A 23,196-nucleotide genomic window follows, 5' to 3' on the forward strand; every position below is an offset into this window, starting at 1 on the left:
GTATATAGGGAATGAATTACTTTGTGTCATATGGATTGCCTTCCTGTCTATGCAGGATCAGAATTCTTTGGGTAGCTTTCCATGATTACTTTTTGCTTTAGTTACAGATAAGCACCAGTTCAAACCTGAACACATGCTCTACAGATTCCGTTACGATGATGGAACATACTACCCACGAAATGAAATGCAGGATGTTATTTCCAAGGTACAGAAGTACTGTTATTAATAAAAATGTGTTGGAGATGAAACTCAGGTTACGTATCAAACAAAAACACACTGTTAGGACAAAGTCGGTCCCTGGACACTTCCATATATCTCGCATTAATGTGCATCAGAGTAAATAATGCATATCTGAAGTCAAGTTTCGGCTCTTGGTTTACTGCAAATCCTGTAGAAACAAGGAAATGCATTTGCTAAAAATGATTTTTTTTTCAGCAGACATTGCAAAATCATATTAGAGACGCTTGCTCCTTTTTCAATGACCTTGAATTTAAAAAAAGCAAACAGTATGGCTGTTTTAGACGGGCATTCCTTTTGCCTGCTTTTTCAAATCTGACTGACCTTTGATATTCCTTTAGTGAGGAAACAGTATCATATTTTTTGTACACAGCACACACCTTTTACCAAAATTCAAGTGTTGGAAATTGGGTGCATTTAATAACAAGGAAATATAGTAATAACAGTTTCTGCCTCTGCTGGGCGGGAAAGCAAAAGTAATGCTGCAGCAACAAGGCTCTGTAGCTGCTGTCTGTGGTACTTTCTTTTTCTCTCCCCATCCTTCCTCCCTTTCCTTCCCCCTGCTTGCAGAGATTCCTGTTGTAGGAGGTGCTACTCAGTTACTCTTACAGTATGTTCAAAGACAGATTTTTTTCTTCATTTTGCCTTTCAAAAACAAGGTGTATATCTTATTCAGGGGTGTGTTGTATATTTAAAAATGGTATTTTTTTCTCAAGACATTAGAAGTCACCTGAGGTTTTAGCAGACATTTAAGTTGTGTGATTTTTATGTCCACAGTGAATTCGTTAATAGAAGGAATAAAACAAAAGTCACTCTTAGCCCCATTGATGATTCTAGTTTATGATTCTGTTGAATTCAACAAATGTAAACTGAGGTCACTTTATTTTTTCCCAACCTATTCTGTTATGATGGTTACTTTACTGATTTTTCTCCTTGCTGGTTGCAAATATTGAGTATCTCTGAGTTAGCTGGCACAGCAATATGTGGCAGAGTTTCTGCCTAAAACTTTTGATTTATTTTGTGTTATTGGTGTAGTGTATGTCCTCATTTTCTTGTTATTTTTTTATGTATTTTTATATACTGATGTGCTTTCAGGAAAATTCTGTGGTGAAAACACGTGAAAGTCAAAAAAGTATGATTTTTATATTCAAATACTTTTGAGTCATTTCTTATCAAATTTTTTAATTTGTTTAGTGTATGGTGAGTTGTGTGTTCACTTTGTACATAAAAGTTTAGGGGTTTTTTGATTTTTTGGAAGCTTCAGAAATTATTTTGATATATGAAAACATGTCTAAAATGAATGTTCTACTTTTAAATATAAATGGATTCCAAGTTTTGATTGGTTAAGATTTGCTAGAATATGCATGAACTGTGCTATTTCATTCACTGTAAAAGGATTTAAACATATCCTTATCTTTAACAGGGAGTAAGATTGTACTGTCGTCTTCACAGCCTGTTTACTCCAGTAATAAGGTGAGGCTACATGTTAAGTATTTACTGACTCTCGTAGAAGAAATTCATATATGAAGAGTAGATACTATATATAAAATTGGGCCAAATTCTGCCTCGTCCTTAACCCCAGTTAAAGAGTTGATCTCGGGGCAGCCTCTAAGCATCTACATCTAAGGTACACAAAATTATTAAAAACAGCATAGATAATGCTTGTATTGATTTGTGTGTAACATAGAGGGATTTGTTTTTCTGTTTTTAAACAGGGATAAAGATTACCATCTAAGGACCTACAAATCTGTAGTTATGGCTAACAAACTGATAGACTGGCTGATTGCGCAGGCAAGTGTATTTTTAGGTTGATCTGCTTTTCTGCATATTGAGGTTGCATCCTTCCATAGAAAGGAGTAGTTTATTGAGTGAAGCAACTGGCAAATAGTTTGTCCAAAAATCCTAATTTTTAAAATTGAGTTTCTATAAATATAGAACTATTAGTTCTGTAACTATTAGTTGTGTAAAATGGCAGAAATTGCCTGACAGTGGCCAAAGGCTGATCTTCCTGTGTTACAAACTGAAGTTTTAATTTTTGTATGCTTTGCTTAATTCTTTCCTGATACAACATACAGCAGTGTTTGTAATTTTTTTTAAAACAGGGTAGGAGCTATAGATTACCTACTAGGCAAAAGGAAGTGGCAGGGAGAAGTTTACAATCAGGGAATTCTGTTTTAGGCAAATATTTGTATTGAAAGAGGATAGTAATAACTTGTAGGCTGAGTGATGTACCATTTTTTCTCTGAATTTAGATAGTTCTCAGCCAATGTGGTTCTGTGCTACTATTACATAGGGCTGCAAAATCTGACAAGAGTAGAGGTTCTTTGGGAATAGGATCTGACAGCAATTGAGTGAGAGCACAGATTCAAGAATCCCTTCTGTACAAATTTTATACCTTCAAAATAAATTAGGGTACTTCTTATATGTATTGGGACAATACTAAATGTGAAAATGAACATGGTTTATAAATATTACACGTTTACAAATTATTTGTAGCATCATTTTACAAATTAAAGCCATCATTGTTCTTTGAGTAGGTTTAAATATACATGTCAGCAGAAATGTTGGAATAAGTAATGAAGGATCACGGACAATAAATTAGAATAAGTGTAAAGAATGAAAGCAATTGGGAGAAAAGTTGATAACCAGAAATATTAGAAAAGATTTAGGATATCTTATGAACTTTGGTTTAGGCTTATTTTCTGGAATATCTATATTATCTGAATATTTTGACAATGCAGTGTCACCATCAGGATTCAATATTTTAGACTAGGGTAAACTTTTGGGGAAGAAATAGATATAGCCCCAGTAAACATTAGGTAGAATGATTTCTTTTTTTTAGTTTGATCTTTTACTTGAACAAAAATAAGGGGAAGTGCGTAGTAAACTTGTGGATCAAAGATATTTTAGACTAGGGCTTTCTAAATAGCAGCCCATATGCCACAAGTTAAGTTGCAGTACCTGACTCCTGTCTAGCTACATCTCTCCTGCATTGTTCTGTCTGCAACAGTAGCTGGAGTTGCTGGGATCTCACTCTGTCATATACTTCCTGCCTCTGCCCCAAGGATAGGGCAAGGTAAAGCAGGTCAGGATGGGAGCCTGAGAGTGAGCCCAAGTCTGTGTGGTGCAACAGTGGCAAGTGGGGAAGCACACATGTGGTTGGGAAGAGCTCCTGTGCAGTACAGCGGGCCGTGTATAATGCATGATAACCCAGGGGGGGCTGTAGCTCACCCTGGCCTGTATCCCATGTGCTTAGAAGTTGGACATCCCTGTTTTATAAAATTACATGCCTAATAGTAGGCATAGTCATCATTGTGATGATAGTAAACATGTTATTATGCAGGAGCACAATTTACTCATATTTTTGTCCACAGTTTCCATTCTTTCAGTGTTATGGATATACAGTAGAATACCTTTTTCAGAGTTTGTTATTACATACCACTTATTTTGATTTAACAGGGAGATTGCCGGACCAGGGAGGAAGCAATGATTTTTGGTGTAGCTCTTTGCGACAATGGGTTTATGCACCATGGTAAGCACATTTTGTATAAGTTCTCACTCACGTTTCATTAAATTGCTTCTGCATTGTACGAAGAAAATGAAGGGACTCATTTAAGAGATTAGAAAAGGTAGATAGGCAAGTCAGTAAACGGTTTCAGTTCTCTCTGAAAAAAACATTTTAAATATTTCACAAAATATTTAACAGGATTCTTGTGTTACTTAGAGTTAATTAAGAGTATACACAGTGTGTGTGTGTGTGTGTGTGTGTGTGTGTGTGTGTGTGTGTGTGTGTGTGTGTGTGGTGGGGCCATTAGTTTTTGAAAGATTTATGGAGGCATTTTTGTTAGTAATCATTACTAAGAAATATTGGAGCTTTGAATACAATCTGATCTCTGCCTAGAAGCCCTGCCATTTAAGTCAGCCAACATAAACGCAGTGGAGTTCAGATAAGGAACAATGTGAAAAAATGATGAAAAGAAAATGGAAGGGATCATGGGAAGTCTTAAGTGTATGGACAGACAAGAGAGAAGAAAAATTAGTTTGCTAATATCTTTTATTGGGCTAACCATATAATTGGGAGATAGACTGGGTAATCTTTTGGGGAAGAAATAGATATAGCCCCAGTAAACATTAGGTAGAATGATTTCTTTTTTTTAGTTTGATCTCTTACTTGAACAAAAACACGGGGAAGTGCGTAGTAAACTTGTGGATCAAAGCTAAATTATGAGCAGTAGCTGCACACCAGGTAATGAACAGTTAAATGTATATTCCTAATTTATGTAAAACAATAAGACAATTCGAGACAGAAGAGGGCTGTTATTATCTGAGGAGCATAGAGAGGTTTGCAGAGGGAGCAAGTAAATTGTAATGAGCTATAGAGAAGGCAGGGTAGAGTCACACCTTGCACCTAGACTAAGTCAGAGCTACATAAGCATTTGTAAACAGCTGCTTACTTCATCAAATGGTATGAAGGGTATGAACCATAAAACCATTGTCAGTGTTGAGTCCATGGTTCGTAGTGTCCAGTAATGTTTGTGTCTAGGCTTGTCTTCTCAAAAGATTGTGTTCATTTCCCTTGAGGCAAGGGCCGTGAAGTCAGAGAGAGAATGGGAGAAATAAAATAAAGGGTAGCCTCATTGTCTTTTCAGCAACCTTTTTTTTCTTTTTCAATATATGAATGGTCTCAATCTGCTGTTGTAGTCAGTCCTTTGTCCCAAACCCCTTCATTCCTAATTACTAACCTGGCACATTTCACCACCTGAAAAGTGCCAAGGTTTGATAGTAAACGGTGATCTTCAACAGGGCTAAGTACAGGGGTTCAAAAAACCTGAGGTGGAATCAATTCAATCTTCACAAGTTTTTCTAAGCTGCATAGCTTGAACTGATAGCCAGCTGAACTGATGTTCAGTGTTTGGGTGGCCAAGACACACAGAAGCTTGCACCAGCCCAATCCAGGAGCCTGGATGCTCTCATGTACACTACCCTTTATGGCCAGCTGCCTTAGGCTGCTAAACCCAGTCCAGTGTCAGCCCAGGCCTAACTGGCTGCTGCACATTGTCCATGTACTCCCCACGCCCTATAAGCTTCAGGGAGGGGAAAGCCAGCAGAAAATCTCTCCCTAGAACTTGCCTCTGGGAAGGGGGTGGGGAGGGGGAATGCATTACCTGGCCCTGCCCTCAACCTCCTTTTGGGGTCTCCCTGGCACAGGAAAAGCCCCCCCTGGGTGGCTGTTCATCCACCACAGCCTAGATAGCAGGGCTTTGATTGGCTCAGTTCTGCCCCCTCCCCAGTCCCATGTGTGTGCGAGGTGGTGGGGGAAATGCACACACCTGGACTGGCACTGCCCCCACCCTTCCCCAGCTGGGTTCTGCCCAATATGGAGGAAATACCCCACTGGGGGTTTTTGCTCCCCTGCAGCCAACTTGCAGGGCTGGAATCATCTCAGCCCTGCCTCCTCCCCAAGAGGGGTTGGAGCTGATCCCCACCTGACTTACTGGGCTGCAGGATTACAAAAAATCCCACTGGGGGCTGCAATCACCCCATGCCAGCCAGACTTCATCTGGTTGACTAATGCCAGGCCAGGCCAGTGTGTTTTCCTTCCTGCCCCCTGCACCAGGCAGATGCTGGATGGGGGCATGGCAGTGACTGGCCAGGCTGGGCTGGTGCATTCCTTTCCCTGCCACCGTCTCTTACAGGTGAGCAAAAAGCCCCCAGTGGGAGCTTCCCCCCGTGTTGGACAGATCAGGGAGAGGGGAAGGGGTGGGGGCTGGGACTGGGAAGGGGGAAGTGCATTTCTCTTTCCCCTGCTCTGATCTCTCCCCCTCACAGGGTGGGGGCTGGGGAGGAGATGAGGCTTAGCCTCTCACCTCTCTCACCTTGCTGCTGCAGGAGTGAAAAGCCCCCACTCCTGGGGCTTTCCTTCCTCTTGTCCTGTACACATGGAGGGGATAGGAGGGGCTGGGGTTCTATTCCCTTGCCCCCCCCGTCCCATCCCACTGGGCTGAGAGGTGCTGGCAGGAAGAAGAGGCTTTAGTGCTTTAGCTCAGTAATAGCTGAGGGAGGGGCCAGCCGTGCTCCGCTGGAGTAGACAGCAGAGCCCAGGGCTGCACATCATTCAGGGATGCTGGTGGACTGTGATTTAACTTGAATTGGGAAGGGATTTGGGACAGAAGTTCTATAAAATGATTTGACCTAAATCAATTGAGTCTGATACTGCATCTAACCAAGTTTATCTTAAACTGGTTTTGGCCATTTTGAAAGTGGTTTATGTTCACTGAACTTTTGTTCTGTTTTGGATCACTCCAGACAGTTTTTCTGTAACTTCTGTTCCTAGCCCAGCTGTCCAGCAGAGCTCTTCAGATTTATGTTTATGAATCCCTTTGAAGGAGAAAAGCTTATAAGCTTTTGTTCATTAAATATCAGCTAAAATTATTTTGAAGATAAAATATTTCTTCTGGCTTGTGAAATCAAACTGCTGTACTTGAGCATGAAGCTGCTGTTATTTGTATTGAGTACAATTAGAAAGTATAACTTATGTAAGTACGGGGTGAATATTGGGAGCTGGGAGAAAAACTGTTCACTAGGGCGCCCCAGGGAAGGACAAGGAGCAATGGCCATAAATTGTTAAAGGATGGTTTCAGGTTGGAGGCAAGGAAGAACTTGTTTACTGTAAAGGTGACCAGAATCTGGAACAAACTTCCCAAGGAAGTGGTGCAGTCCGCAATGTTGGAAGTTTTCAAAAGGAGACTGGACAGACACCTTGCTGGGATCATTTGATCTCAACAATATTGCTACCCAGAGCAGGGGGATTGATCTTTCAAGGTCCCTGGCAACCCTTAATTTCTATGATTCTTTGCTGCTTATGTTTAAATAATTTGGGTTGCTCTAGAGTACAAATGCTCAAAAATGATTACTATTTTGGAAAGAACTTTTGTTCACAATTGAAAAATTAATCTTTTTATTTATTTGTGTATTTTACAGTATTAGAAAAAAGTGAATTTAAAGATGAACCACTGCTATTTCGTTTTTTTGCGGATGAAGAGATGGAAGGGTCAAATATGAAGCACAGGCTCATGAAACATGACTTAAAAGTTGTGGAAAATGTTATAGCCAAATCATTATTGGTAAGTTAGATTGAATAAACATGTGCTTTGGCCAGTAATAGGTAGGATGCAGTAACATTAAACCCCATATGTTTGTGTATTAGACCACAGCATGTTTTTGCTTTCGTTTATTTTTAAAGAACATTTCAGATCATTTCAGTAAACACTGTGTTAACCTATTTTATTTTTCAGATTAAATCTAATGAAGGCAGCTATGGTTTTGGTTTAGAAGACAAAAACAAAGTGCCTATTATTAAAGTAGTGGAGAAAGGGTCAAATGCTGAGGTATCAAATACTAATTTATACTCTGTTTTTTTACTTTTACTTTTTATGGCCTTGTTCAAAAATGTATATTCACATTCTTATTTGTAGTATAATTTTAAATATCATATATTTAGAAAATAACATTCAGCTTCCTGCTTTGGGTATTTTTTCAAGGAAAAATTTGGATTTTTTGTCATGTTTGTTTAAAACAGCTTTTATAACCATTTGTAGTCCTATCACTTTATTTTCAGTTGTGATTTATGATATTTGAAGTTATATTATTAATATCTTATAAATGTTTATAAATGTTTTATTTTTATGATAGCCTTATTCTTGAGTGCCAGGCATGACTGCAAAGAACATGTGATGAAAATAAAGCAAATGTGGTACTCCACAGACAAATACTTGAATTATTTCATTTAAAAGTGGGGTGTATCAAGGTTTTTATTGTTTTTATTTGTAATAATGTAAACTGCAGAGTTTGAAAATTTGAGAAAGTAAATGAGAGGGTTTGTATTTATGTTGGCACTGTTTCAGATGGAACACACTGACATGAATGGGAATTCCAGTATATGCACAGCTAGACAAACAGTGATATTTTAAGATAACATTTGGAATTTTTATTTTACAGGGAAATCCTTGAAGAGCTGGATTTAACTTTTTTTTTTAATCCCACAAAAGGATAGGAATTAAAGATGCAGCAAACCAGTGGTATAATACAACCACAGGATTATATCCAGCCAACGTTCAGCTGTATTAACTTTGCATAACCCTATTTTTTCTAGACCCCTGACAGACATTACACACAAGACATGATTAACGGGTTAATCATATCTTAAGTAGTGACCTGGCCCCACATTCAATCAAATAATGGCATGATAAAATGAGGAATAAGCCATAGTGTTATAACACAAAATATGTATAATAACTTTTAGGGCTAGTTTATCTTAGGCCTTTAATTGAACATGTGACTAGTGCCCAGCCTGTGGAGCAGAGCCAGCCTTAGCGGGGGTGGGGGTGGTGTGGGCAAATGCCCAGGATGCTATGGGAGGGAACCCCCTCCACACACACGCACATGAGCACTGCAAGCGGCAGGTAGCGGTGCTGGCCTGGGGCGTTGCTTGGGGCCCTGCACGATGTGACGCTGGTGTGAGCTACCTGATTCCACACCTGCTTCTGCCTGGGTGGGGCAGTGTGGGGTGGGGCAGCATATGCAGGGAGCCCTTGGCTTGGGCTGGAGGCCAATGGAGGGAAACGGGGGATGGCTCTGGCCAAGGCTTGCCTGCATGTGGCCAGTTGTGTGTTGGGCCCTGGAGGAACTCCAGGGTAGCTGCAGGGCACTGGGAGGCTCCATGCCAGTACTCACCAGCTGTTCATCACAGGCTCCTGCTTCCTTCACTTTGGCTCCATGGGGCTGCAGCCAGTGATCCCTGCTGCAGGCAGACACCTTGCCAGCTATCTGGCCCATCAGACAGAGCCCCTCTGCAGCAGGGCAGCATGGGGGGATGGGAGAGTGCTAGGCAGGAAGAGCACCGGAGGGTACCCAAATACAAGTTTGGTCAGGGTGCCATTTTCCTTAAGGCCTGCTCTGCTGCGGAGTACATAGGAAATGGTCTCAATATGTTGTGATCGGTCCTCTGTCCCCAACCTCTCCATTCCTAATTACTAAACTGGCACATTTCACCACCTCTGGCTGATCACAGCTCCTAGCCAAGGTGGTACATGGTGCTTTTGATTGTAACATCTGTCAGGGACTTAATTGCCCAATAATTTAAAGCAGGGGTGGGCAAAATGGCAGATCCAGCTGGTGGCCAGACTCCATTTCCCAGCAGCCCATGCCCATGTGGCTGGGCCTGGTTCCCATGGAGACCCCAGCAGCAGCTGTGGTGTGATAGCATGAGGTCAGGGTTTCCATGGAGAGTGGCCCCAGCAGCACTGGTAGGGCATGGAGCTGCTTCAGAGCTGGGCCAGGATCTTGCAGTGGTGACAGCACGGTCCAGAGCCAGGGTAGAGCCTTGATCTACAGCCTGCATGCTCTGGGCAGCAATGTGCAGGCAGTGGGTCAGAGCTCTGCCCCAGCTCCCTGCAGTGGTGACAGTGTGGTCTGGAGCTGGGGCAGAGCTGTGATCCGCTGCCTGCATGCCCCTGCCTGGAGCATGCAGGCTGCAGATCGTGGCTTTGCCCTTGCTCTGGACCATGCTGTCACTGCCACAAGATCCCAGCCTGGTTCTAGAGCAGCTCCCTGCCCTGCTGTGTGCCCTGCCAGCAGGGATGGTGCTGGGTGGGGGGTGGGGGGCAATAGCCACTCCAAAATTTCCTGTAGCCACCCCTCCCAGGGGCATCACTGCTACCACTGCTGCCCGCCTTGCACAAGTGGTGGCAGCTGAACCTGCCCCGCTCCTGCCTGCAGCACAGCCTCCCCTCAGCCCTACACCAGGAAGAGGCTGGCACTGCTGCCTGCCAGCACTGGTAGGGGCAGTCTGCACAGAAACTCCAGCCTTGCTGTATCACAGCATGGCTGCTGCGGGGGTCTCCATGAAAACTGGCCCCAGCCACCTGGGCAGGGGCTGCTGGGAAATGGAGCCTACTGCCAGTCAGATCTGACCCCTGGGCTGGACTTTGCCCACCCCTGATTTAAAGATATTTTATGATCCTGTATGTGATATCTATGGCTCAAATGTGTGAAACACAAAATGTTTGAGGATTTTTTGTTTTTGTAAGGTAAAACATTTACTTGCTGTTTAACATGTTTATTAGCAAGTCCCTGTATTTTGAAAATGAGTTTTAACTTCTTTAGAGAACAGCAGACAAGTAGATTAGGTAATATGACAGTTTTTATTGGGCCAATTTCTGTTATCATCATGCTGTCTACATTATTAATAATGACTATTAACTTGTATTGCAGCACTGTCTCAAGGCTTCAGCCAAGGTCAGGGCCTTTTGTACTAAGTGTTTTTCAAACATGGCTTCCAATATGTTTTTTTGGCATCCTAGGTCTGGGTTATGCCTGTTTTGTCAATTTCTTATTGATATGACATTATATTACTGACTCTTCAGTACAACTGAGGAGAAATCATTATATTGGTGGTCAAAAAAAAGATTCTGATTGTTTTTCTTCTTCTCTCACTTAGATGGCAGGCCTGGAAGTAGGGAAAAAGATCTTTGCCATTAATGGTGACCTAGTTTTTCTGAGACCCTTCAATGAAGTGGATTACTTTTTGAAAGCATGTTTAAACAGCAGACAGCCCCTCAGGGTTCTTGTGAGCACAAAACCACGCGAGTAAGTTGTGGTTCCTGTTTTGGGAATTTTAAAAATGGTGACTGAAGGGACTTTTAAAAGGCAAATGGCTTTATATTATTAAACAGGAATGACTGAATTAACTTCATTTTGTTGCCTGTAGCTAGGATGAGGTGATTTCTTGCTGAAAGGTACTTTAAATTGTTTAAATGGCTCTTGTAAAGTTACCTGACTATGCAAAATGTTCTTGTTTAATAAAGTGATTGATTTGTTATCAACACAGTAGATCCCTTTAGCTAGTCTCTTCTAAATCAATCTGCTTTCAATTTATATCTGTTACATTTATCAGACAACATCAGCTAAAGGAGAACAGAACTTTTGACTTTCAAATTGCTCTCATTTTAAATAATACAGAAACCACAAGGGTAAATGAACCTTTTTCCCATACATAGGCAATTTTCTAATATTTTGTTTATTGAACAACTTCCTCTATTTGGGAACCATATCCTGTCCAACTGTAGGCTAGACTCTGTGATCTAATAGGTGTCTCTCATTAGCTCCTATAAACAAGATTAAAAAAATAAACTCCTCGAGATCTTTAAGAGACTCCTTGAAAGAAAGAAAGTTTTTTCCCTTTCTTCCTTTTATGTGGAAGAATCATGGAATACCAGTTGATTACTTCAAAGCCTTTAGTTCTTTTCATTTAATCCACGGCTGTCCAACTGGCAGTTTGTGGCCCTCTGGCCACTGCTCCCCTCATCTGTGCCCCACGTGCTCTGGACTACGCTGTCACTGCCACAAGATCCCAGCCTGGCTCTGGAGCAGCGCCCTGCACTGCTGTGTGGCTGATGCAGCCAAGGTCTACAGGTTCCACCCTCCCTTTCTCCGGGGGCAACATGGTGCTGCACAGTCTGCAGTGCCAAGGGAGTCATGACATGGTGCAGCAGAGCTTGCAGCCAAGGTGGTGGTTGTGGGGTTGCCTGCTTGCTTGCACAGTGCAGTGGTGGTGGTGGTGGGTGGGGGCTGGTCCCCAATCTGCACATTGCAGTGGCAAGGGAGGAGTGACCAGCCCATGTGGTGCTGGGAGAGCTTGTAGTCCAGGAAGCGAGGGGGGCTGTAGCCCCTGCTGGTGCAGCACACGATGATGCACCAGCATTGTGTGCTGCACGATTGGTGCTGTCCAACTTCTTAGCCTCAGCTGCTAAGAAGTTGGACAGCCCTGTTTTAGACTATGCCTAAGTCTTAAATCTATGAGGTCACTAGACATAGATAAAACACTGACGATGGTCTTTGTTTAAACAACTGTAAATTAAGGATTTCATAGATTTCTAGGGTCAGAAGGGACTTGGCAGATCATCAGGTTTGACCCCCTGCTCCAGGCAGGATAGAGCACTGGGGTTAAGTAACCCCAGCCAGATGCCTATCCAATCTCTTCTTGAATACCTCCAAAGTAGGGGAAAGCACCACCTCCCTTGGAAGCCCATTCCATATTTTGGCAACACTCACTGTAAAGAATTTCTTCCGTATGTCCAATCTGAATTTATTCTCTTTCAGTTTGTGGCCATTATTTCTGGTAACCCTGAGGGGCATCCTGGTAAACAGAGTGCCCCCTATTCCCTGCTGGCCCACCCTGATGAGTTTGTAGACAGCCACAAGATCACCTCTCAGCCTTCTCTTGTGGAGGGTGAAGAGATTCAGGTCCCTCAGTCTGTCTTCGTAGGATCTTACCTGCAGGCCCTCAACCATACGAGTAGCTCTCCTCTGGACCCTCTCAAGGTTATCCACATCCCTCTTGTAGTGCAGCACCCAAAACTGGATTCACTACTCCATCTGCGGCCTCACCAATGCTGCATAGAGGGGAATTATCACTTCCCCTCCCCACGATCATCCGCCCGTGATGCACCTCCTGATGCAAGAGAGTATGGTTAGCCTTGCTTATTGCCTTATCACACTGGTGGTTCATGTTCATTTTTGCATCAACCAGGACTCTGAGATCTCTTTCCACTGTTGTGGTGCCAGAATGGTACCTCCCAGTTTATTGGTGTGTTGCAGATTCTTTCACCCCAGGTGCAGCACCTTGCGTTTATCCTTGCTAAATTACATCCTATTCTGACCCGCTCACTTCCCCAGTCTGTCCAAATCTGCCTGAATTTGCTCCCTGCCCTGCAGGATGTTACATTAGTTTATCAGAGAAAGGAGAATCAGAATCAAAATGATAGTAAGGGCTAAAGTGCAATATATACCAGTGTTTCACAACCTTTTCCACCCCAAGGCACACTTAAATTAATAAAAATTTCCCACAGTACACCTGTTAAGGACAACTTTTTAAAATTAACAAGTATAAGGACTATATAAAAGTGTGATTTAGAGTATGCGTATATGAACAACCTACCATAGGGTAAAAGGGCATGAGGCTTTACCATACAACAACTAAAATGTGCCTGTTTGCACAAACTTACCCCATAGGAAGTGAAAGGTAACTTTGGTTAACTTGCTCTTCTTTCATTGAGGAGGCTTAGTTTTGCTTCTTCTACTGGGGGTATTTGGACAGTTAATAAGGAGCAGCTGACACATGGTAAAGCCCAGCCCTATTTTACCCTATGGTAAATTGTTTGTATTTTTGTGCAACCAGTTTTGGCATACATTATGAGTGATCTTGTGGGTTGAATTACAACATTTATCAAATTTTAGTAAAGCAGTGATGTGTAAGCATATTCCAGATTCTGATTCAGGAAAAATCTCACACTGAAGTCATTTGGAAATATTCATAAGATTAAAAAAAGCTGATTTATTTCCATATTGGTAAAATTGGAAAACTAGCATTTGCAGACTAGTTGGTTCAGTTTTTAGAAGGGCACATGGGCTGCAAGGGTTTGGATTCAGCCTCTCCCTAGGATATCCCTATATAACCAAGGGCATGGTCACCTTTTTCGTTTCTTTGCAAGAAGTGATACAGTGATATTGGATATTACTGAAAATTTATGGACGAATAAAACTTTTGCATAATGTTGAATGAATGTCTTTTAAAACATTTATCTCTTCTGAATCTTAGCATTTTTCTTCTATTTTTCTCAATACTCTACTTCCTAAGATCTAACACATTGTGCTATGCACTGCACTAATATGGAGCAATAGATAGTTCCTACCAAAAGAACTTACAATTTAGTAGAGCTAGAGAAACATTGCCACGAAATGTTTTTTCACTGATATCTGCTTATTTGTCTTGATGACATGTGAACCTAACTAGTTTTCAGTGAAATTCCAGCAGAATCCTTGGCAGTCTGCACCACTGGGGCTTTTAAAGCCTGTCATTTTCAGGCACTTGCCAGAGTAGCTGCCTAGGAATTAGGTAACCCAGGACTTTGGTGCTTCTGGCTCACAGTGTTAGCAGACATTGGTTTAATGGCAGATGGGATCTTATCCCTGATTACAACCATTGTACATCCTGCCATGTCTCACATGCGTAGCAGGACATGTGATTGCTAGGATCAGGGCATGAATCCTAACCACACAATGACTGGCACAAGGAAACTGATATGGGGAACTGGTCCCCTATGCCGTGCTTCACCCTCTCAAATTGCTGGTGTCTGTAGAGCCCAGAATAACAATCCCGTGTGTGCTGAAAAGGGGAAAGTGTGCACTACATCCCTATATGGGATTGCCCCGGCACAGATTTGCAAGTTCTAGCTGAGGGTGCTTGATTAACATCCCTGCTCAGCATCTAAAAACCCATGTGCAAGGCTGCCCAACAAATTTTAACCTGCCATGCACTCAATTAAGGCACCATACAAATGAGAAACAGAGGTGCTTCACATTACATGTGGAATATCTTTGTAGTTTGTTTGCCATTTGATAGCTCAGTGACTTGGGTGAATGCGTGTTATGTTATCACACATTTAACTTGATTTACTTTTCTCTGTATACTTTAGTCTCATGAAGACTCAGACTATAATTTAGTCACAGTCTCATCGTGGCCTTATCTCTGGGCCAAGTTTTGAGATCCTTATGAAATAAGAGCTGCAGAATCAGTTCTCTTTTTCTATTCTATTTTTTCCCTTATTCTTATCCATTATTTTTTTGTGATTCCTATAATTCGTAGACTTATTGGAACTTTTTAAAAGAAAACGTTTTAAATTGAAATTTACTAAAATTAAATTAATTTGTCTGATTTTTTTTAAGGTATGTTGTAGGAGCTTTAAAGGACAAAATTTAGTCTGTTGTTCTTTGGAATGTACTTCTTGAGTTTTGATAGCACCTTAATACAAGTAAACAAAAAGAAATAAAAAAAAGTACTATCTAACAGGCAGGCCCTTTCAAAGTATCTCATGCCAGAAAGAAATGAACCCCAAACCATTAGTCATTCTTAAAAAAGGTAGTTCTCAGTTTTCACATTTGTCACTCTTAATTGAAAAATGAAGCATTGCTTTCCTATGAGTATTGTGAAAGTAAATTAATTGTAAATGTCAAATGATCATATAGCATGGTGATAAGCATTGTGTCATCGTGTAAATAATTAGTGGTGGTTAAGAGTCTCTCTTTTTAGTCCTTTTCAGCTTTCAAAAGAGTGAAAAATATCTGGCTTGTGGGTGAGGGGCTTGAGGTTGATTACAATAGGTGAATTAATGATAAGATTCTTCCATAATCTCCATTTGATATTTCATCTGGAGTTCTTGTATTGTATTAGGACAGTGAAGATTCCTGACTCTGCAGATGGGCTGGGATTCCAAATCAGAGGCTTTGGTCCATCAGTTGTCCATGCTGTTGGGAGAGGTAAGTCCCAGGTTCTGACTAAGATAATAGGAAGCATCTCCATACTGTCTTAAGGTCCTGGTGAGATAATGTACAGGATCATTCCTATTGATGCAAACAGCATCAAATAGAACTTCTGAATATAATAGAATTTTTTTTTAAACTCCTTTGAAACATTTTGTTTGTGGAAATTATGTTTGTTCTGAACATAACCCATATATAGGTTTTAAAAACAATGTCCTTTTACAGATTAAGGAATAATTAGTAGAAGACGTAAATGGACTCATTGAGTAGAGGTCGGGAATAACTTTCTGACAGTTACTTTGTTTATTTTACAACCTATGTATATGCTTTTGACAGATACTTTTGTGCAGCTTTGGACTCCAGTGATTTAGACCATTTTATGAACTACAGATGTTTGCTCTAAATATTGTTTTATGTCCTTTCTGTGATATGATGGTCAGAAACTTGCCATTTCCTTTAATCTAACATACCCTGGATGGCTGGTCTGATACTAACAAAGAAAAGAAGTATTCTGTATGTCTGTTGTGTGGTATTACATTTGGAACCAACAGCTGGTATGATCAATTTTTTCAGGGACTTGAGCAAGTTGGAATAAGATCATGCTTAGATACCTACATCCAATTATGGGCTTAATAGGAGGACTAGAATCCAGCCCGTAGTCTTCATTGGTACCTTTTTGTTGATTACCACAGAAAAGAAAAGAACTGACTATACATGGGGTTTTAGTTAACTTGAGTCCCAATAACCAGTCCTTCCAGAACACATTTGAGGTATATTGCAGGGAATTGTAGATTATAGGACTGTGCAAAATGGCCATGTCTCATTTCAATTTCAGATTCGGCCATTTCAGAGGATAGTGATTCGTTTTGGTGTTTCAGATCACTGCTCCGTTTCAATTTGGCCAAATATGTTCCAGAGTTTTGATGCTGTTTCGGAGATTCGGATTGGCCGGAGAGAGGCAGACACAGCCAGGCGGCTGCAGGTTTCCTTGCAGCTCCTCTGGCTGTGCCTGCCTCTCCCCAAGTGTGTGGAGCAGTGGGAGAAGCCCCCATGGCTGCCCTGCCCGACCCCATCTCCAGCCCAGCTAGCCCCAGCCTAGTCCCGGCACTTAAAAAAAAAAACAAAAAACCCCGCACTTACTGGTTCTATGAGCAGCGATCAGGGCTTCTGAGGGCTCATGGCAGAGACCCCCTGCACAGTGTGGGGCAGTGGGAGGCAGCGGGGATCACCCCTGCCACCTGGTACCTGCACGGCAGCTGCCCCATGGCACGGGTCCAGTGTGACTTGGCAGAGCACCATGCACTGTCTGGGAGCTGGGACAGCTCCAGCAGTCACCTGGAGCCTGGCACCACTCAGCCTCAATGGCCCCAACTCCCAGACAGCATGTGGCACCCTGCCGAGCCGCACTGCACCCGCGCCATGGGGCAGCTGCCATGTGGGTAGTGGGGCGGGGATTCCTGCTGCCCCCTCACTGCCCCATGCTCTGCAGGGAGCTTTGCCATGAGCCCTCAGAGGCTTTGATTCCCACTGCCAGATCCGGTGAGTGCAGGGCTTTTTTTTAAAGTGCTGGGATGCTGGGGCCAGGCTGGGCAGGGGGGCTCTGCCACATGGCCCTAGAGCCCCCACAGCCCCAGCTACAGACAGCAAGTGTGGCTTTTTTTTTTTTTGGAGGCTAGGCTGGGTCGGCAGCCATGGGGGATTCTCCCATGGCTTCCCCGGCTGTGCTTGGTATGGGCTGCACCGAACAGACTCGAGTTCTGGCGCTGGCCCCAGCCGGCAGCAGCAGCATGCTGTCATCCTGCACACATATCCAGGGGCCTATGTCCCTCGGGAGGGCTGTGGGGCTCTGCCAGACTCCTCCCGGGGGGTGCAGGCCCCCAGATCTGCATGCGGGATGACAGCAGGCTGCTGTCTCTCCCCCAGAGCACTGGAATGGAAGGGACCTCAGGAACAGATCACAGACATTGGCCAGCTACAGATGTCACTATCAGAACAGTCTTTCTGCCCCTCTTCCCCCTCCCTCTTCTTAGTTTCTGTTTCCCTGCAAGCCTGGCTCCAAAACATCCGAAACATCTGAAACATTTCTGAAATGTTTCGGATGGTTTCATTTCATTTCGGAGATGTTTCAGAGCCTTCTGTTTCATTTCAGAGGTTTTTTGGCACCCAAAATTCCAATTCTGAAATGAAACAGCTACCAAAATTTCACACAGCTCTAATAGATTTTCTCCATCTATGCTTTTTCTGTTCATCAGAATGAGGACTTTTCCAAGGTTGTCACTCTAAAGAGAAAAAAAAACATTGGACCATATACTTTATTTATAAACAGTGTTTTTATCTTTGTTCACAATCATTAAAGTTAATAAAAGTTTGTATTCCATCATTTTAAATGTTGGAAGCAGGCGGTATGCCATTCCATTACAAATGAAATTGAAGGGCGATTAAAATAAGAACTGAACACACAGAAATGCCTTTGGACATGGGTTTTGCACATGTTGTTTGATTGGAACTTTCTGGTTGACTTTAATATTTTCTTTGAATTATGGGGCCAGTTGTCAGAGCTTCTTTTTTTAGGTAGTGATAGAGACATCTGCAATAGTCAAGAAGCAAAGGCTTAGGAAACTGAATAGAATTTAGAATATAATAATTCTTTATATTTAATTTTTGTCAAATTACAGAATTTTTTATCTTTTTTACTAAAAAATTTAAATGCATATTTTCCTAGATTTTCAGAGATGTCTGTTTGAATGTTTTTTTACTAAAATAATCTATGAAGTTTATACAGAAAATTCCCCACATGGTCAGCATAGAACCATGACATTTCTTGGCATCCCATTGACTGGCTTTACTAGCCAAGGCCAATGGACCCATGTAAGGAGCAACACTACTGGGTCCTCATGCAAAATGAGCTTATCGCCAGTTAGTTTAAAAGAGGATCCTTTAGCATGTGATTTGGCAACTTTCACAATTTTTTTAAGGAACTGTGGCAGCTGCAGCTGGTCTCCACCCTGGACAGTGCATAATCAAAGTGAATGGAATTAATGTCAGCAAAGAGAGTCATGCAAGCGTTATTGCCCATGTTACAGCCTGCAGGAAATACAGGCGTCCAATGCAGGTACAGTTTACTGCTTATGCTTCCATTTGTCTCCCTGTGTATTTTTTCATGTTTTGTTCTATATAGTGCCCGATGTATCCAGCATGTGTTCAAGAAACAAAGGGGAGACAGGGTTATTAAACAATAAAATCTGATGATTGTTTAACACTTATTGCTGCTGTTCAAGTTCTGTTTGATTTCTGCTTCAAAAAGCAAAGCATTTAACTAAATATTTTTCTCACGTTATCTTCTTAAAGGATTATTTCTATCAGTGTTCCATCCAGAAAATACTTTGAGGTACATTCTCATTTTGATGGAGATCCATTTACATAGCTTGCTTCCTGTTCATCAGCAAGTGAATATAACCTGCTCTGCTAATTTCTTTTCCAGATTTTAGTGTCAGTTTAGTACAGAGAGAGCAATACACACACACACTTATACATGCATGCAAAAATATATGTATCTTACATGTATCTTGCTTATAAATGTCTCTCCCTTTACTCCGCATTGCTAAGAAATTGATTATTTCAAAGATTCGGATTTTCTATTTCTTTAGATGAACAAAATATAGTTTTGCTTTTTAGTTTAGAAAGAAAATCAAATGTTCTAAAACCTACAGTAAATGTTATTTTAAAAAGGTAAATTCAGCAATGTAATTTTTCCAAGTTCTTGGAAATTCTTCATAAACCATAAGCTAATATAATTAATTAACTTCACAATATATCTAATTTCATGCTAATTGAGAAAAAATCCAATTAAAATGGAGTGTGAAACCCTCCTCTTAGACAAACTGAACAGCTATGCGATAACCAGTGGAAATATGGGTTTGTTTCAAGTGTGTGATGTAGATGATAGCAGATTAATGAAAATGCTTCCTGTGGATCTCTTTGTGTTTCAGTATAGAATTGAAACAGTTATATACCATATCATGATTGATCTCAAAAGATTTAAAAATGGAGTTGAGTTCTTGTCAAAAGGGGGCACTTTTATTACTTCTAGATACCATTGTATAGTTTCTTTTATCTTTAACTGCCTAAATTAAAGGCATTTACAATACTGGTGAAGGTTGCTTGAATTCAGGTTAGGGAGTAATTGGGAATCGTGTTCCATGAACAAAATAAGGTGTCCTTTGAGCCCACAGTAGACTCCTCAAGATACGAGTAGAGCTCTGACTGATTGGTACAGACTGGTGTCTGAGGAACAATAGACCTATGAAACAATCCCACAGTCAAATCAGCAGCATCTCACTAAGCAAACTGGGATTCAAAATTATTTCCTTTGGATTGTAGCTGTGTAAATAACTGCTAGTGGGTATTTCTAGGAAGACTCTCTGAAATCTGGATACAAAATATTAGGTACCTTCAATACTGTATGAATTGCTTTGAGTAAAAGGTAAAGCATATTTGAATGTGGGTTTATCTAGAAAGGCAAAATATATCTTAATCATTAAGGATATTAGCCCATTAATTGGTGGATGATTAGAAAGGTAATATATGTTTTACATAATTAGGCTGTACTTTGATAAACATTTCATATGGCAAATATGATAATCAGCTCAACACTTGATACTCTTTCTTAACTTACAGTTCATCCCACTCGCTGCTCTTTAGAGGCTCCAGTTTCAGTTCAGCTATACTGCATTTTTATTTTTGTCCTTTATTCTGCTGCACTTATCAGAAAAGTAAGAGGTTAAGTGAGTCTAATTTTATGTGGACGCTCTGTGGGAGAAGGGAATCTTGCTTATTCCTTGTTTAACAAAATGTTTGTTTCACTGCGTTTGCTTCAGATGTGCTGTACAGGTTTTTTTGATGAGGCATAAAACAAAGGGTAGCTATACTAACTATAAACACAGTCAGAAACAAATTAACTGATAAACTCTCTAGGATCAGTACAATGCATTTTCCTACAACTGTTTTTGATAAAAATCAATCTCACTACTCTTTGTCCAACATCTTGTTGTTTTTCAAACTGAAATACAGAAAACAATATAATTGACAAACGTTTCTAATAGTTAAGGAATTAAAATGTTCTCCTGTTTGAAAGAAGTGAAAGGGAGCAGTTTTTATTACACATGAATTTATTTTTTTTTTAGCAAGATTCCATACAGTGGGTATATAACAGTATTGAGAGTGCACAGGAAGATCTTCAGAAAACAAACTCCAAGCCCCCTGGAGGTGATGGAGGGGATGTCTTTGACTGCAAAGTAGAAGGTCTGAATTTTATTTTTAGCATGACTTTCTTTTTACTATCTCCTTTTTATTAGCAAGGAAAATAGAATTTGTTCTTTCCCTAGAGAACTATGAAGCAGACCATGAGGTTTGTTTTATGTAAAGATTTATTGGCAATTCCTGATCTGACAGAATAAGAAAATATTAAAATACCATCTTCCTTGAAATAGTTGAAATTCCCATATTCAACCTAATATTTTGGGAGAATGTCACTTTCATGAAAAACTCTAGTTTAAATTCATCAATGATGATAACATAGTCTGAAGTCAATTAAGATGAATAACATGCTGTTTTGGGCCCCCAAATATGAGTCAAATATCAAAGTACCTTTCAAGCAAAGTAAAGCTTAACAAACTTTTTACAAACAGTGTGTTATAATATAGATACTACTACAGTTTGTGTCTACAATATACTATAGTTTGTGTCTATAGATACTACTCCTCACACCTCTTAATCTAATTCAGTCTTTAGTCATCCACAACCTGAGTATTTTCCTAAATTGATTCAACTTGTAGACAGGACTTTTTTTTATGTGCCTTATAATAATAGTTATCAAAAGATTCCTATTTCCAAAGATTTAGCCTAGTGCTTTTCTTTTATTTTGATTTAGGTGTGAGAGAGCCAAAATAAAATTAATTAATTAATTTATTTTTTATTCCAGAGGTAATTGATAAATTCAACACTATGGCAATAATTGATGGGAGGAAAGATCATGTTAGTCTGACTGTTGATAATGTTCACCTGGAATATGGAGTGGTTTATGAGTATGACAGTACTGCTGGAATGAAATGCCATGTGTTAGAGAAAATGGTTGAACCAAAAGGCTTTTTCAGCTTGACAGCCAAGGTATGGAAGCATATGTAGAAAGGTTATAATTTTTATTTCTATTAATTTTTATTATGCTTAATACCACTGAAGCAACATCTGTTCTATATGGATTAATAGGATTATAAGTGTTTAATTTCATGTCTAATTGCTGGTCACTTTTGTCCTTCTGACATTTTGAATCATGACTCTGTACTCAAGAAGCAAAATAAATTTAAGATGTGGTCAATAAACTGAACCTCTAAACCTCAACAATTGTAAAGAAAAAAAGAAAAGAAAATCCCGAGGCCTCTTTTTATTATCAAATAAAACTTCAAAGAAGTTCATAGTCATATTGTCATGTCAAAATTTTTGAAGGTTGAGGGAAGAACTCAAAAGCATATAAAAGACTCTGAGGCTACTTGCAGATATTAAAAAAAAAAACCCTCCAAAACCCCGGCACTTTAAACTTGGTGCATTTCTGCAGTGAGCCCCACACATGCCCAGAAGAGGCTGTGCCTTAGCTGAATCCAACTCGCCCAATGTCTGTATAGCTCTCCCACTTTAGTGGGGCTCTTTTGGCACTTTTATCGAATACTGGGTTGAATCAGCTTTAGCTAAAAGTGCCAAAAAGTCCCATTGAAGTGCCCAATCTATACAGACACTGCAAGTCCAATTTTGAAGTGGCCCTTCACTTAGATTCCAAGATTGCATAGAGACTTATCAGAATTGCAATTCCTGTGCATGTAATAAGGACTGATATATTTTTAATGTTAAGAATCCTACTCTAGATGCAGAAAAATACATCTTCAAAAACATAACAGTGCCTGAAATTTTACAGGCCACTTGAGATTTTTTTTTCCTCCTCGATATTTGAAAATGTGGGACTTTTAATGAATAGTATGCAGAAGATGACTAAATTAAAGTAGTTGTATTTTACATTTAATTATTAGTTACCAATTCATTTAGAAATACCTTTTACAATTTATATTTTATCTCTTGGCAGACAAGGTTCTTTGGGTGAATCTGATATCTTTTATTAGACCAACTTAAATAGTTGGAAAACAATTTTTAAGCAAGCTTTTGGGTTCAAAAACCCTTTCTCAATCTGAGGAAGTTACAGCAATTGGTGTGTGCTTTTCTTGGATGGAATGAAAAGTAAAGAAGCCAGAGGCTGGGCTGGTATGCATACAAGATAGGTAGTCAGTGTAAATATAGATTGAGGAGTCAGTGGGTGAGAGACAGGCTGAGCAGGAGGAGGAAGGTAGGAGAGAGAAAAGGGGGATGAATAGTAGAGAGCTACCTGGGGAGTCAGATGTCAGGTAGGTTATAAAGTGTCATAAATCCAATGTCTATATTTAGTCCATGATTTTTAGTATCCAAGAGGTTGATGAAGTGGAGTTCATAGGCTCATCTCTGGGAAGTGTTTTGTAAGTTTCCTCTGAGGATCAGGACTGA

General features: G+C 40.6%; 1 protein-coding gene across 2 annotated transcripts in view; it reads left to right on the forward strand.

Moving 5' to 3' along the window:
• Positions 1–23,196, forward strand: part of PREX2 (phosphatidylinositol-3,4,5-trisphosphate dependent Rac exchange factor 2) — a 397,279-nt gene that overhangs the window by 170,663 nt on the left and 203,420 nt on the right. For both annotated transcript variants that reach the window (XM_019527766.1, XM_019527767.1), the window contains exons 12-22: positions 102–205; positions 1,661–1,710; positions 1,953–2,028; positions 3,697–3,769; positions 7,219–7,361; positions 7,533–7,625; positions 10,736–10,884; positions 15,527–15,612; positions 18,591–18,727; positions 20,799–20,916; positions 21,596–21,780. In XM_019527766.1, coding sequence (XP_019383311.1) covers positions 102–205; positions 1,661–1,710; positions 1,953–2,028; positions 3,697–3,769; positions 7,219–7,361; positions 7,533–7,625; positions 10,736–10,884; positions 15,527–15,612; positions 18,591–18,727; positions 20,799–20,916; positions 21,596–21,780 — 1,214 coding nt within the window. The remainder of the gene's footprint in view (positions 1–101; positions 206–1,660; positions 1,711–1,952; positions 2,029–3,696; positions 3,770–7,218; positions 7,362–7,532; positions 7,626–10,735; positions 10,885–15,526; positions 15,613–18,590; positions 18,728–20,798; positions 20,917–21,595; positions 21,781–23,196) is intronic.

The sequence above is a fragment of the Gavialis gangeticus genome, unplaced genomic scaffold (assembly GCF_001723915.1).
Source record: "Gavialis gangeticus isolate Ggan-Ray unplaced genomic scaffold, GavGan_comp1, whole genome shotgun sequence".
NCBI classification, from domain to species: domain Eukaryota; kingdom Metazoa; phylum Chordata; order Crocodylia; family Gavialidae; genus Gavialis; species Gavialis gangeticus.